The sequence below is a fragment of the Parasteatoda tepidariorum genome, chromosome 6 (assembly GCF_982258835.1).
Source record: "Parasteatoda tepidariorum strain Cologne lab strain chromosome 6, Ptep-v5.0, whole genome shotgun sequence".
In the NCBI taxonomy this organism is placed as follows: domain Eukaryota; kingdom Metazoa; phylum Arthropoda; class Arachnida; order Araneae; family Theridiidae; genus Parasteatoda; species Parasteatoda tepidariorum.
In genome coordinates, this window is record NC_141760.1 from 104,094,373 (window position 1) to 104,109,354 (window position 14,982).

At 27.2% G+C, this 14,982-nt stretch overlaps 1 protein-coding gene across 1 annotated transcript; it reads left to right on the forward strand.

Moving 5' to 3' along the window:
- The first annotated feature begins 53 nt into the window (after positions 1-53).
- Positions 54-11,344, forward strand: LOC107438965 (zinc finger FYVE domain-containing protein 21). Its single transcript, XM_016051397.4, has 7 exons — positions 54-310; positions 2,705-2,755; positions 6,241-6,409; positions 6,955-7,033; positions 8,216-8,313; positions 8,387-8,517; positions 9,661-11,344. Exons 1-7 carry the CDS (start codon positions 179-181, stop codon positions 9,688-9,690), a joined length of 690 nt encoding a protein of 229 aa, XP_015906883.1. The 5' UTR covers positions 54-178; the 3' UTR covers positions 9,691-11,344.
- The last annotated feature ends 3,638 nt before the right edge of the window (positions 11,345-14,982 follow it).

Consider the following 14,982-nt stretch of genomic DNA (forward strand, 5'->3'; position numbering starts at 1 on the left):
GTCAAAATGATTTTTCCACATCCTGTATGTTTTAATCGAAACCGCTATTTCCTATGTTTATTTACAAATCTGAGCAGTGGGTGTGTTTTTGTTGATTTCTGTGTGTATGTTTTGACGTTTCAGTAATTTTTGTTAAGTTTTTTTTATTATTTTATTTGCTAGCATATGGTGAAATAAAATGTCTTACCAAAGTCTGGATAATCGTAAAAGACTTGTTAGAAGTCGAAGTGGTTTACGTGTTGTTAGTATTGAAAATGAGCGATCTAGTCCGTTCGAAATTGGAGAACCTTTTTGGGTTCCTGACTCAGAAGTAATAATCTTTTTACAATTTCAGTGTATCAATATATAGTTATGTAGTTCAGATCATGTTCACTTTCTTCAATGCTTTATTTCTTTTTTATCTCCTAATGTACATTGATTTTTTCATTGTGCGCTCTACATAACTTTTTTACCGAATAAGGTGCTTTCGATCGAGGTAAAAATCGTCAAATAACTGTTAATTTAAGCCCAGCTCTTACAGGAAAAAACAGATTATTCTGTAAAAAAATTGAGTAAATAAAATAAAATACAGAACAAAACATCTATCCATAAAGCGAGTAGGGAATTCAAATGAACCTACACGTACAGGAATCTTTTAAGAATAATCTAAAATATTTTTGTAATAAGATTGCCAGCAGAAGTTTATTAATAATAATAACAATTAACTCAATGATTTTATATAGAACTTTACATTAGTTGGGTATCCATTGTTTTTTTTATCAAATTTTGATAGAGTTTGTCGATTTGTTTTTTGGATAAATATACATTACTAACTATTCTTTTAATCCTATTCATTTGCTTAATAATGATTTTTAAATAAATGTTTTTCGAAGCAATAGAATTTCAAGTAATTAGTTTATTTATATTAAAATTAAATTCATTTCTTTTATCGTATAAATCAACAACACAGATATTTTCTTCTTTTTTTAATACTTAAATCCAAAAAATTTAAATTAATATTATCATCATGATTATGGAACAAGATTAATTCCTCAGGATTTCTTGCGAATATAATTGTGAGAGCTCATGAAGAGATTATCTCTTTATTATTTTTTTTTCCATCTGTTTAATAATTTTTTTTTTAAATATATTTTAAAAATATTTTATTAATTTTTCGTCCATTTTCGTCAAATTGGAAAAAATACCCCAAAGTGCTGAACATTTGAAAATGCAAATTTGTAAATGGCAAATGAAATACACTATGAACTTATACTACATATATTCTATATCTTAGAATATGCAATTTTAAATCGCGAAATACTTAATTTTTTTTTTTTAAATTAAAAAAGGTGGCTCAGTCGGTGGCCGGGGGCAACTAGTTTAACATTTGATTGCTATTGCTCAGCAAAGGCTAGCTCCATCGCCTTTAATTGGTGCAACAGTATGCAGCACAATAGCACCAGTTATGTTTATTTTTTCATCGATTTTGGAACAAAAATAAAATAAAATAATTATTTCATAACTAAGTTTTTTATTTCTATAAAAATACAAAACTCTAATATATTATTCTAAATTAATACTTTATGTATAGGTAACTAACTATTCAACACTACTAAATTTATTACTTAAGACAACCTAACATAATAGCCAATATCGAGTTTGCCCATATCGAGTTTAGAGATACCGTGTTTGTGGTGCCACGTAAGAAAAATATATCTAAATTGATTATGATCATACATATATTGCGTAATACATATAATGATAAAGAAATAAAGGGATAATGCTTCAATAAATTATAAGAAATATTCTTTTTTTCCTCTTGTACTATGATAGTTATTTTATGCTAGCTTATCTCAGCGATAAAACAGAAATTTTATACCTGAAGTAGTTTAAAAATTTTGTATTATGTCAGATGTGCCAAATTCAGGGGGAATTGTGCTCTGGAAACCGAAAGTTTCCCGAAATTTAAAGTCCAGAAGTTTCAACAAATCATCAATCACATTTATATATAAAAATTCTTGTATATTTTATTTAAAAATATTAGAACTAAAATTTATACTTGGCATCTCTTTCATTTGTAAATATTTTATACATATCTTGTGGCATGAAAATAGCTTAAAATAGTGTTATCAGAGGTTTTATATTAGCATAAATATCTAACATTTAATCACTCAGTAACCATTTTGTGTCATTTTTTTGTATTAGAAAATGTAACACCACTTTTAAAAAAAATACTAGTATTACCGTTGGTTTTGTTACTAATATTTTTAGCTACTAGTCGAAACCATGCTACTAATCGAAATCATGACCTATCAATCTAACTTTTTAAAATAAAACAATATGTAACTGAATTTCGACATAAACTAGGTGTTTCCTATTCCCTTACTTCATTGATTCCCATAAGAACTTAGTAATTATTTTTAGAAAGATCTTTTATTACATTGGTGTAACCCTTAATGGGTACACCTATTCAACTTTGATTGAGTTGAGTTTTACATTTGAAGCTTCACTTCAAATGTAAAAATTAAATTTTCATGCTGTGAAAACCCTAACAATGTTTTTGAAGGTGATTATTGTGTTTCATCTATATGGAAACTTACTTTAACTAGGAGTTTATGAAATTTACTTTATATGAAAATTCTAGATATCCTCTTTTAGTGAATATTATACCTGTACACTGCATCTGTAATTTACTTCTTTAATATATTATTTTGTATCTTTTTAGTCACCATCATGTGGAAAGTGTCATGTCAAATTTGATTTCTTAAACCGGAGAGTAAGATATGTTTTGTAATTTTTCTTTATTTCCTGCATTATGTTATATTTTGTGTGATATTGTAGCAACCAACTGCTAAAAATTTGTGTTACAAATTTACTACATAGCGTCCACACACAACCATTTTATTTTATTTTCATCTTTTAAATATTTCTTCATTTATTTTTTTACCTAAAGTTAAAATTCTATGCACTTGTGATACTTTTCAGACAAATTCAGAAGCTATCCAATTACAGATATGATTAAAAGTAGCAAGTTCTTACCTTATGATGCTAAATTTTTTTAATGTTTGCTCAGAAATTCGAAGTTTTTATTTATTTATTTTTTTGTAAGTTAAGTTTGAGCTACTTTAGTTTTACTCAGTTAATTACTATCCCGAATCTATATAAGTTATTTAACTTAAAGATTTAATCGGAAATGTTAATGTTTATTAAGTTAATGAAAACTAAGATTTCCTTTAGATTCTAGGACGCCCAAATAAAATTCCAATGAGGGCTTTTTTGAGTGCTCTTTCTTCCTTTTTTCGGGTTTTATAAAAAAATATATATAGTTGTTCCCTCGGTTTTATAAAGTTCTCTATTTTTCTTGGGTTTTATTTTTAAAAAATTAATTTTGTTTTCTCGATGTTTTTGTTGTTGTTAACAAGCTTTTTATGATAGTGTATCATTTGACAACACTAATACCATTAAAAAAAAATTGAAATCTTTAATGGTCAATGAAAGAGTACTTAACAATTTTAAAACTGTTTCATAAGTTCAATACTATAAAATTATATGGTTTTAATTATGGGAGTAATTTTTTGTGGTGAAATTAAATTTCCTTGAAAGCGGCATTTAAAATCCCAAATGGTAGACATTTATTAAAAACGCGTTTCGCTGTCACAATGGCACTGTAAGATCAAAGAGAGGAATCATAAAAACAGAGATGATTTATTCCAACATCATACTAAAAGATATAAATATTCAGTTGAAATATAATAGGAAAAAAGATTACAAAATTAATGATTACCAAATGTTAGACATATATGGTATGTTAATTATAGAGTTTTTGTTTTCGATGACGTAGAAACTCTCCCAAATTGCCAGGTCAACACATGAAATGATATGTCTGAATACTAATATGAGGTAAAGAAAAATCAAACTTATGGTTACCTGTTCAGCAACCTTTTGCAATGTATGAATGGTGGAGTTCATACATTGCTTTCGGTCTATGTTTGAGTGTTTGCTTAATTCGTTCCACGTATGACAGTCCACATTAGCATGAAACTTTGCATATTTCTCAGTTGTTAAGGTATTCAAGAGGTTTGATAAGGTGATTTTTTGGCTCAGAGAAAGATAATTTGCGTTTTGAGAGAATTTTAGGTACCTGAAAGCTAATTTTTGAAAAAAGAAAAAGAGAACTGTAGCTCAGTCAATTTGCTTGTTTTCACATATTCATGAAATTCTTGGCAATAAAAAGGAAGGAAAGAAAGCAAATGTAATATTCTAATTTCACCCAATTACTTCCCTTGAACACTCTATATGAAATTTAAAATTTTTGAACCTCATAACATAACAATTTTGTCAAGAATGGCATGTAGATCTACTACAATTATATTACAGTTTTCTAAAGTTTGAAATAAATCCATAAAAATAATTTTTTAGTCATCATCTTTTTCTCAGCATCCAAAATTTTATTCTGTTTTTTTTTTTATAGCTTTTTATAAACAAAACAGGATCAGTTTCGTAATTTTCATCCTTGCATAGAAAAAAAAATGGGAAATAGAAAAATTCCAAAATTTAGTGCAAAATATCAAATTATCAAGGAACCAAATTACCAAACACTTAAACACCAATTAAGTATTTTATACAAAACAAATGAAGAATTTTTCTTCTAGTTATGGAATTTGAACAAAAAAAAATTACTGAAAATCAGAAAATGGAGGCCTACATAATAAACGTAACAAATGATAACCTTATAAAGATAGACTTATAGTTTGGGCAGTTCCAAAGAGCATTGCACATCGACCTCAGGTCTATTGTACCCAAACCCTAAATCATGATTATGTGATAAAAATAACAATGGTTGATATTTTTTTTATTTAAAAAGAGTTTTTAATGATTTACTTTGAAAACAAGGACGAAAAGAAACAGGAAGGAAAAAAAAGCTGGGGTATTCTTAAATTTTAAAAAAAGAAGATTGAGAGTCATTGATCTAATAAAATGGAAGAGCTATTACACAGAAGAACATAATTTTATGATTATTATGCATTTTATGATAATGGTTTGAAATTTTCCTATGACACATCATATGAAATATAGAAACAGGGTTTTTCTTTTAAGATACAGTAGGAAACCGATTATCCGGAACGGTCGGGACCATCGCTATTCCGGATAACTGATTTTTCCGGTTTTCTGAATCGCTACAAAAAACCGTTTTTTTTTTTTATTGTTAAACCCAACTAAATAAAAAATATTTGGAAATAATCTAAAACAGAAGAAAAAAAGATGAAGTAATACACTAATGATTATTTCCAAAATGATGGTAAGGTAAACATCTTTTAAAAATGAAAGAAAAATCGTAAAATCATATGAGGAAATTTTTTATTTTTTTTTTAAATGGCGAGAAAATTTATCGAATTTCGTTCCGGTTTTTTGGTATTCCGGTTTTCTGATTTCCGGATAATGGGTTCTGTACTGTATAATATTTTAAAAAGAGAAAACAATGGTTTTTTGAGATATAAAAAATTTAATAAAATTCTTATTTTCAAATGTCCCCCTCCCCCAATTATCATTGGGAATGCTTTATCCTTAGCCGCCTCCCTGATTATCCAAAGTTAACACGGATCTGTATATATTGCAAATATTTATTATCTCGAGTAAACTCGGGCATAGCAGAATTCATCAATACATTTTGTTTTATCACGTTTTTATTAAGCCAGAAGCAACACAAATAATAATAATAATCTGCTGTGATTGGAAATTTGCCAATATTTGTTTGGGAGTTTTGCTATTTGCAGGACTGCAGACGTGTTTTGTACAATTGTATATACGATGGTTGATGAATTTACATAGTAAAAAAGAGTTTTAAAAAAAATGGCGTTTGCGAGCAAAAGTGAAAGTAATGCAGATGTTTTTTCAGATTATAAAGATGTGAACCTATACAAAGACTAATATTCAACTTTTTTCGTTTTTGCTCGAGATAATTAAGGATAATAAACTGATGATAAATTAAATATTTTTTTACTCATAAAGAAATTAAAATTTCAACTTAGTACTTGTGTATTATGTTTTGCTTTAGTTCCTAATATTTATTAATAAAATAAAAAAATATGTTGATTTTTTGCATTTTTTTTAAAAAAAAAATTGGTAAGTGCAGCGGCGGATAAACGGAACAGTTATGGAACATTAAATAAATAAATAAGGAATTAAAATAATTTTTCATGACTAGATAAGTAGCTGTAAACTGAAATATTATAAAAATGAAAGAAGGTATTATATTTTTAGCACCATTGTAGGCGTTGTGGAAATGTTTACTGCAAGAACTGCTGTGAAACTAAGCTTCCCCTTCAAAGAATGTGTTTTGTAGATCCTGTCAGAATATGTGATCAGTGTATTGAAGTGACAAAAAAAGAAAACGAATTTTATGATAAGCATTTGAAAGTTTTATTAAGTGGTAAGTAGTGTTAATTCTTTTTTTTTTAAAGTATATTTCTCATTGGCTTATTTTACGCATCAACAGGCAAGATCTAATCACTACAAAGACCATTTGAAAATGAGGGACATCAATTTAAGAGACAATTAAAACGATAAAAATTCACGAATTTATTAAAAATTAATTGTTACTAAGAGAAAAAATATCTTATATCTCAAAAAAAAAAAATCTAAATTTCTCAAATAATCTTGTGCTTGCTCTTCTAATACTTATAAATTCACTATTAGTTTTTTATTGTTGATTCTTGTTAAATTGGAGGAGGATAAATTTATGTAGAATACTAATATGGATGCTATAGATGCATAGAAATATTAAAAAGTAGTGAAAACATAAAACTTGTGCCCCTCCAGAATTTTTTTTCATGCATTACTTAAAAAAATAAAGTAGAGTTTAAAGGGGTGTCGATATCTAACATGAAATATTATTTAAGATGAAAAATGGGTCATAAAAACAAGGATTATCATGAATTAGATGTAAATATATAAATACTCAGTATTCTTTTCCAGGTTCACATTTTAACTTAGATGAAGAGACTGGCTCTGGAACTCTTATTCCAATTCAGTGCTGTTTATCAAAGGATCACCAGTAATGTTCATTTATCAATATTAATGTTTGTTTTACTAATTGTTTCTACTATTATGTAAAAACCAAATTGCTGTTCAAGGTGTTGTACTGTTTATAACTATGTATCCTATCTAACATGAAATTCAAACATACATGGTGAGAAATGTTGGCGAACAGGTGTGAAGGATAAAATAAGAACAAGTAGACACAAAACCATAAATAAACATATGATTCTCAATTTTCATCAATCCCTTGTTAAAAATGCATTATAATGAATTTTTCTAAAGCATTATAATGAAATTAAATTAATTTCCTTCCTTTATGGGAAAAGGAGGGCCAGATAGCCTGGTTGGTAGGGCACTGGGTGAATGGTAAGTAGTAAATGGTAACTGATGCACATTAAATCAGACAAGTCTCAAAATCCCCCATGTTCCTACTACAAATCATACCTTTGGGGGTACTGATCTAGGAGTTTCCTTGTCTTCTGGATTGGTTCAAAATTACAAGGTAGTAATGAACACAAAATCGGGCCGGCTGTTTAACGACGGTTATGAAATATAAAATTAAAATACATGTTAAAAGGGATGCAGGAAAACATGACTAATTTGTTTTATGTTCAGATTTATTTTTGTCCTTGTCCATTTAACGAATAAAAAAAAAAACGGAACCACCTTGAATAACTTTTGATCTAACGACCGAATCTTCACGTTCTATGACTAAATCTCTATGGAGATGGTGACCTCAAATATGCTAATTAATTGGTGCAAAGACAATATTTTAAGTTACAAAATTAAGCACAAAAACGTACTTTCTTTGTATAAGCATGCATTTTCTTTGATGGATTTGGATTTCTGATCAACAAAGTATGGGGGTTAATCCCACTCTGGGCTGACCCATATACTTTGTCAATAATTGGTTAGGAAAGTGGTCCAAAACTTTGACCCTTCAATGTTACTTTTACTTTTTGTATATCTCTCTATATCTGAAGAAGGTTTTGTTCCCATAATGTTAATTTTACTTTTTATGTTAATTTTTACTCAATTGTGTGCAAAAATTTGTGATCTTTGCACAATTGTTTGACAAAGATTAAGAATTTTTACATGGTGATAAATTTTGAGATATCTAAATTTGACTATACATTAATATGACTTTTTAAATAAAATTTTTTACTCTTCTTTATTACCATCGCACCTTCTATCTTAGGGCATTGATGCTTGATGGAGGAAACTTGTGGCAACATAACCCAGTGTATCTTACGGATATTGTATCCGTTCGAGTTCTGGGAACAGCAGGAAATTCAGGTAAATATTATTAATATTTCCAAGATTTAATTTCATTATGCAAATGATTTTGTAATTTATGTTTCTCGTTCAGGTTTATCAAATATTGTCGGCGCTGTTATTAGGTTTTTTGATTTTATGAAAGTGGAGAAAGAACTACGAATATGCTTAACCGATGTGCCAAATCGAAAACAATCAGTTGCCTGGATTCATGCTCTACAAAAGGTATGAATTTGTGATTTTAAAATGAAGTTTGTAATTATTAATTTTAAAAATTTCTTTTTTTTTTGTTAAGTATGTAAGTGGAATAGTTTGAAGTATTAATTTTTATATATATATTTATGTTTGAATGTAAGAAAATTGAGCAACATTAATTTGTTGTTTAAATTTTTTTATCCTCTTAATCATTTTGAATAATATTTTTATTCAAACATATTAAGATTTCTAGATTTCAAAATTTTTGTTTTTAAATTTTAAAGTGCCCGACTACTCCTTAAATATTGAATAAAAATTAATTTCTCATTTAAGTAATCGCTAAATATCCCACGCATCTTTCAAAATATTTGTTAATTATTAAATATTTGTCAAGAAAGCTTAGATTTTTGCTGAATCCCTCATTAGGCATTAAAATGTTTTTGGCCTCCAATAATTATCACTTTAAAACAGTTATTGTAAAGAAAAAAAATAGTTGAAGTATTTTTTAAATATTCCACTAGAATGTCTAGTCTAGAAGTGATAAATTTTTCATAAGAAGCTAGATTATTTACATTTTACGCACAATACCATCATTCATCCACTCGATACCAAAAATTGTCAGTGTACTTTAAGTCAGAAAAAAAAGTTTAAATGTAAATATAAAATCATGTTAAACTCCGTAAAATAGATCTTAATTCATGACGTCAGGTTGTTGCTTTAACTCAATTGTGTTAAGAATTATACCATTTTAGCTGAAACAATACAAAACTTATCCTTATTAAGTGGTTTATGTCAAGGCTGGATTACTTTTCCAAGAAGCACAATTCAATTAAAATAAATTTTCGCCTGTAAATTTGTAAATTAACTAATATGGATAAATAGAGTATGTAATATATTTTTCTAATAATAATTCTTAGCATCTGTCATTTCTGTTTTAACATTTTTTATGCCTTATTTTCATTTTAAGGAAACCATAAATGATGTATTGAAATAATGTGTCCAAATACTAAGAATATGATAATTTTTTTAACACAAGTAATAATTAATAAATCATTGATTTTCGGAGAAAGAAAAGGTTGTGCATAACAATTTAATTTGTATTTCTTCCTACCATCAAACTAATAAAATATTTGTTTCAATTTCTTTAACACAATTTTTGTACATAAATTTTAGGCTTTGAAATTTGTGACTCCTGGAGCTTGATCATTTTTGCACCTGCTTCATTTTTTCGATTTATGAATAAATTGTTGCTATGATAATTTTTTTTAATGTGATTTAGGGGTTTTTCTTTAGAATTTTATTGTAATTTTTCTCTCTCACGTGTTAAGCATGCAAATTTTATATTTTATTTTATACTGAGTTTCAATTATGTATGTGTATGGTAACCCAGCTGCAAATCCTGTTAAATGCTATTTTGATAAAATGATTAAGAGTTTTACAAAACATATTTACTAGGAGTTACTTTTTTTTTATAAAAGAAAAAAGCAATATATTATGCTAATAAAAATTGAATTGAGAGCTTATTCATATTGAAGCTGAAAAAAACTTGTTGATTTATGAAACTATTTTTTTTCTCCATTAGTGCTGGAAGCAGGATTTGCAACTGGACTTAAAGTAAAATGAAATATTTTTCTAGATTTTATAGAATTAAATTTCATATCAATTTTAATCGTTATAAACATAAAATTCACTGTAGCTATGCATGGAAATGATACTGAAATCGTATTATACTATACAGATAATGTATACAGAGTGTCTAAAAATGGTCTGTTATGTTAAAAGCAGCCAGGAAAAATCTAAAATTTGATGTGAGAAATATTTTTAAACAAGGCTATCACTGATAGTAATCTCAATAATTCACAACGTAGCGTTAAGGCGTCTCTCACGTCTTAACTATCAAGTTTAATGGCGTTTTGAAAGTATTGAACAGGCCATTTTTATTTTTTCGATCTGACATTTTCTTTTCAATACTGATACTATGATACTGCTCAATTTTTTCATTCTGCAATTTTCATCTGGAAGACAAAATGTAACAACCTGTGAGTAAAAATTGGAAAATCCAAATCTGTAATAAAATGAATGAAAAAGTTTCTCCTTTAAGATTCTGAAGTTGCCCACCATCTGAAAGATGAGGCTGGGGTTAAATTCGCTATCATTTAATGCATTTTTTGAAAATATTCCACTTGTGCATCTTATAGATATTTCTGAAGATATTTTATTGTTTCCATACTTTTTGGACACCCTGCATCTGATGCATAATACAGTGACCGTTGTATTAAATTATCTTCAAACTCTTCTTATTTGACAAATTTTTTAAGCTAGAGTCGTTATAGTGTACAGGTTTATAATTATTGAGCTATAAGAAGTGATGAACAAAACTTTAGGTAACTATTGAGTTAAAATATTTTAAAAGTAAATACAGATATTCAGTTTTGTTTACGTCAGGTTTTATATGCCATTTTGGTTAGATACAGCGCTGGTAAATTACAAAATTCTGTTTTAACTCACTAAATTGTTGAGATGTCAATGCTTTTGGTATGCACTCAGAGAAGTTGTATTTAAACATTTTCGCCAAAAAATAAATAGTAATAAAATTGCACTTGTTAAAAAATAAAAATCCCTATATGCTCTGAAATTAGCAGCCAAGTTTTTACTGAATAAAATTTACTAAGAGCTTATTTCTTTTTACTAAACAATCATCACTTTAGCAGTCTTTTATATTTTAAAACTGTTCCTGAAAAAATCGCATTACATATATGATCAGGATTATGAGACATTTGTAAAGTGATAAATTGTCTCAGAATCACTGAGCAGGGTTGCCACTCCACAGGGAAAACCTGGAAAATACAGGCAATTTTGTTTCTTATTTTTGTCTTTTAAAAAAATGGTGACTTCTCAAAGCTTAATCTATGGAATATTTAACCATGATATTTCAGCTATTCTAAACCATTTCATTTACCATAACATTATTTAAGTATGTTCAGCTGTTTTTCCAGCAATTAAGGCTAACAAATATAGTTAGCCCAATATAGCTCACACTAGAGCACAGTAATTGTCGTTTCCTCTTAATATATTGTGTATAATATGTACAGGGAAAACACAGGGAATTTTTTTTCTTTCCAGATTTGAGTGGCAACCCTAAGAGAATATAAACCTGCAGGATAACTTCACAATCATATTTTGCAGAACTATTTCTGGAAAATAATTTTTCTATTGTTTCCCCCCCCCCTTAAATAAAGGTTATGAGGGAGACCGTGAAGTAATGAGCAAGAATTTCCATAAATAGTGCCTTTTCTAATTTTCAGTTAAGTTTAATAATTTATATATATTGAATATTTAAATAATTAATAGTATTAAAATACAGCATTAAAGCACCAGTGTCTTTTTCTGCATTAAGTGAAAAATCTTCCAAACACGGCTTCCTTCGAAACAATAATTTTTCAAATTAGCAGTTATTTCGAATTAAGAAAAACAATTACTCGTCATAGAAATTTCCTTAATTTACAAAATCAATTATTGATAATTTTTTTAATATTAATGAAAAAAAAATTATTACTTTTTGTTTAAATTTTATGTTTTAATCACAAATATAATTTCAGTAATCTAACAGATTTTTTTAGTAACTATAAGACGATTTTTTATAATTAAAAATATGAAAATACTTTTTTCCTTTAATAAGAGCATATATATAAAATAATGCCCTATCTGCATCAAAGGTTAAAGTTCAAAGCTATTCTAATACTAACTCATTTCAAGGTTAGAAATGTGTCTCATATTTCACGCTGGCTGAATACCTGCTCCTCTTAGGGGAGATAAAGTAGTTAATCAATAAATCTTTATTGATTAGCACTACAAAATCATGCTCAAAACTTACGCAATTCAGAAAAATGTAAACAATTCCAATTTTTCATTTATTATTTCTTACACTTCCTCATTATCATATTAAGTGGCACCACCTATTTAGAAGTTCATACCTTCAAAATAAAGAAGTTTCCTTCAAAATTACTTTATTCAATATCATTTGGCATGATTCTGTTGCTTGTGACTAACTCATGATAATCAAAATTTACCGCAAACAAGTTTTTACAGTTTCCTAAAGTGAATAAATATCTTTTGTCCTTTAGTTTTGATTTTTTGTGCATGACTTTTTCTTATTTCAATTACTGTGGATTTTGAATTATTTATTTTTGTAGAATCATCTTTCAAAAGCATAATTATAAACAAAATAAACCGTGGTTCCAAATAATTTTAGAAATATTATTTCAGTGACTTAGCCAGAGTTGGCGTGATTTAAATAACTTGATTTTTAAAAAAAAAAATTTTTTTTGATTTAAGTCCCCCCAAGAAAATTTATTTATAATTTTACAATATACTTGTAAGAGTATGTTTATAATTTATTGTTATTTATATTTTATTATTAATAAATCACATGTAATAAATTATAAATATACCCATGAGAGTATGTTTATAATATGTTATGTGTGATTTTTAAAAAAAATTTAATTTTCTTAATATTGAAGGTTTAATCTAGAGACATAATGACATCCATGTAAATTATTACCTTATGTTCAAAGTAGGGAAAATAAAAACTAAGTGTAGATTAAAGTAATGTGTTACTTTTAAATGTAATTTTTTTTTTTGATGTACCTAAAATATTTTGTTGTAATAAAACATTCAAATATATATTATGATGAATTCGCTTTAACATACAGATAAATCTCAAAATGATAAAGTGTTTCTTTCTTTTTTTTTTTTTTTTTTTTTGGAAATTATTCTACATTCCTAATACATTAAAATTGTGTATTAAGAACTAGGTTTTTATGAAAAATATATTGTCTTATATATATTTCATTAATATATTATTGTCCTTATATATATATATATATATATATATATATACATATATATATATTGTTTTATTTGTAAAAGCATTATTAACAATAAAAGCAGCATTATAATAGCCTCCTTTTAAATACCTAATTTCTATCAAGTATTTGCTTATTTGTATTAATCATCAAAGGCAACTGAAGCAGCAAATAAAAAATGATGTAAAAAAAAACTTTTGTTTTAATCACTTACTCTACAGATAAGACCGAGGTTTGTTCGAAAAGATATTATAAAGTATCTACAATACTTTTCTCAAGATGCTGTAAAAAATTTTCGAATTCTTGAATTTTGTGAGATTGAATACGATGTAGTGTGCTAAAAATTTGCCTGTTCTATTTTTTTTCACTTAAGTTTAGCTTAATACCGTTTATAATCCACGAATCAAAATTTTTAGGATTCGTTGAAGTTCGTTTTATCTACAATACTTTATTTCTAGCTCAATGTTATGCTAGTTGGTTACCTTTAATTAAAAAGATATATTTTAAAATAAAAATTTATTTCTGTTGTCTTAAAATATATGTACATACTTTATCTCATTAATTGTTTGATTTTGATCTTAAAACCACTACTTTTCATAGAAATGATCTGATTTATTTCGATACCTTGTAAATGTTACACTAAAAAGGTGATTAAAAATTGTATATGCTTTTCTATATCTTTGTTTTATTGTTATGTTTATTTTATGGTATTAGTCTTATTGATTAAGGAAATGTGTATGGATTCAGACTATTTTTTTTTATATTTGTTAAATTGTGGTGTATTGTGCAAACTATAACTATATATCTTTAAAACTCTCTTCTAAGATCAAAATTAAAAGTTCTATCAACTAGGTTATAAATTCATTGATTTCAGCGTAAAAAATACGTCGAAAATAATACCTGTATCTCCTGTATAGTAGTGTCAGAAGTCAAAGATTGCCAAAGTCGAAGTCAAGATTAAAGTCAAAGATTGCAATTACTACATTTAAATCCCTTGCAACTTAAAAACTATTAGAGATCTCTGATTATTGCTGCTTACGCCTGCCAAAATAATTTAATAACTGCTCTTAAGTTAGTTTGAAATTAAACAAATAATTTCATCACAATTTAAACATCTTAATTTTTAGATAGCTATTAGTGCTTCGACGCATAGTGCACCGAAAAGCAGAAACGAATTTTACAAACCAACTTTTTGCCCTTTCTTTAAACTGGCTCTCTTAAGGCAGTTTGCAAATGGTTTTTTTTTTTTTCATTTCATTCTGACATATTCTTATCTATTTAAAATAAATAAAGCTGTTCCCAAACCCATTTTTTTTTCAATAAGAAACTATAGTTGATTAAAGTTGGGTACCTCTAAGACTCTCATTTTTTTTACAAAAATATCAACAGAAACTTAGGAAAAAATAGCGGTACTAGCTCAAGACATTTCACTATTTTTAGCCCTTTAAATATATTATTAAAAATTTATGAGATACTTTTTTAGTCTGATTTTTGTTCTCTTGTGCTTATGAAAATGCTTTGTGAAATTACAATTGGCGATCGAAATGGGCTACAAGTGGCATAGAGCAGAACTCTCTAACTATGGCAACACTTCGCATACTTTCACCACTAGCGTGTGGAGAGCCATAGG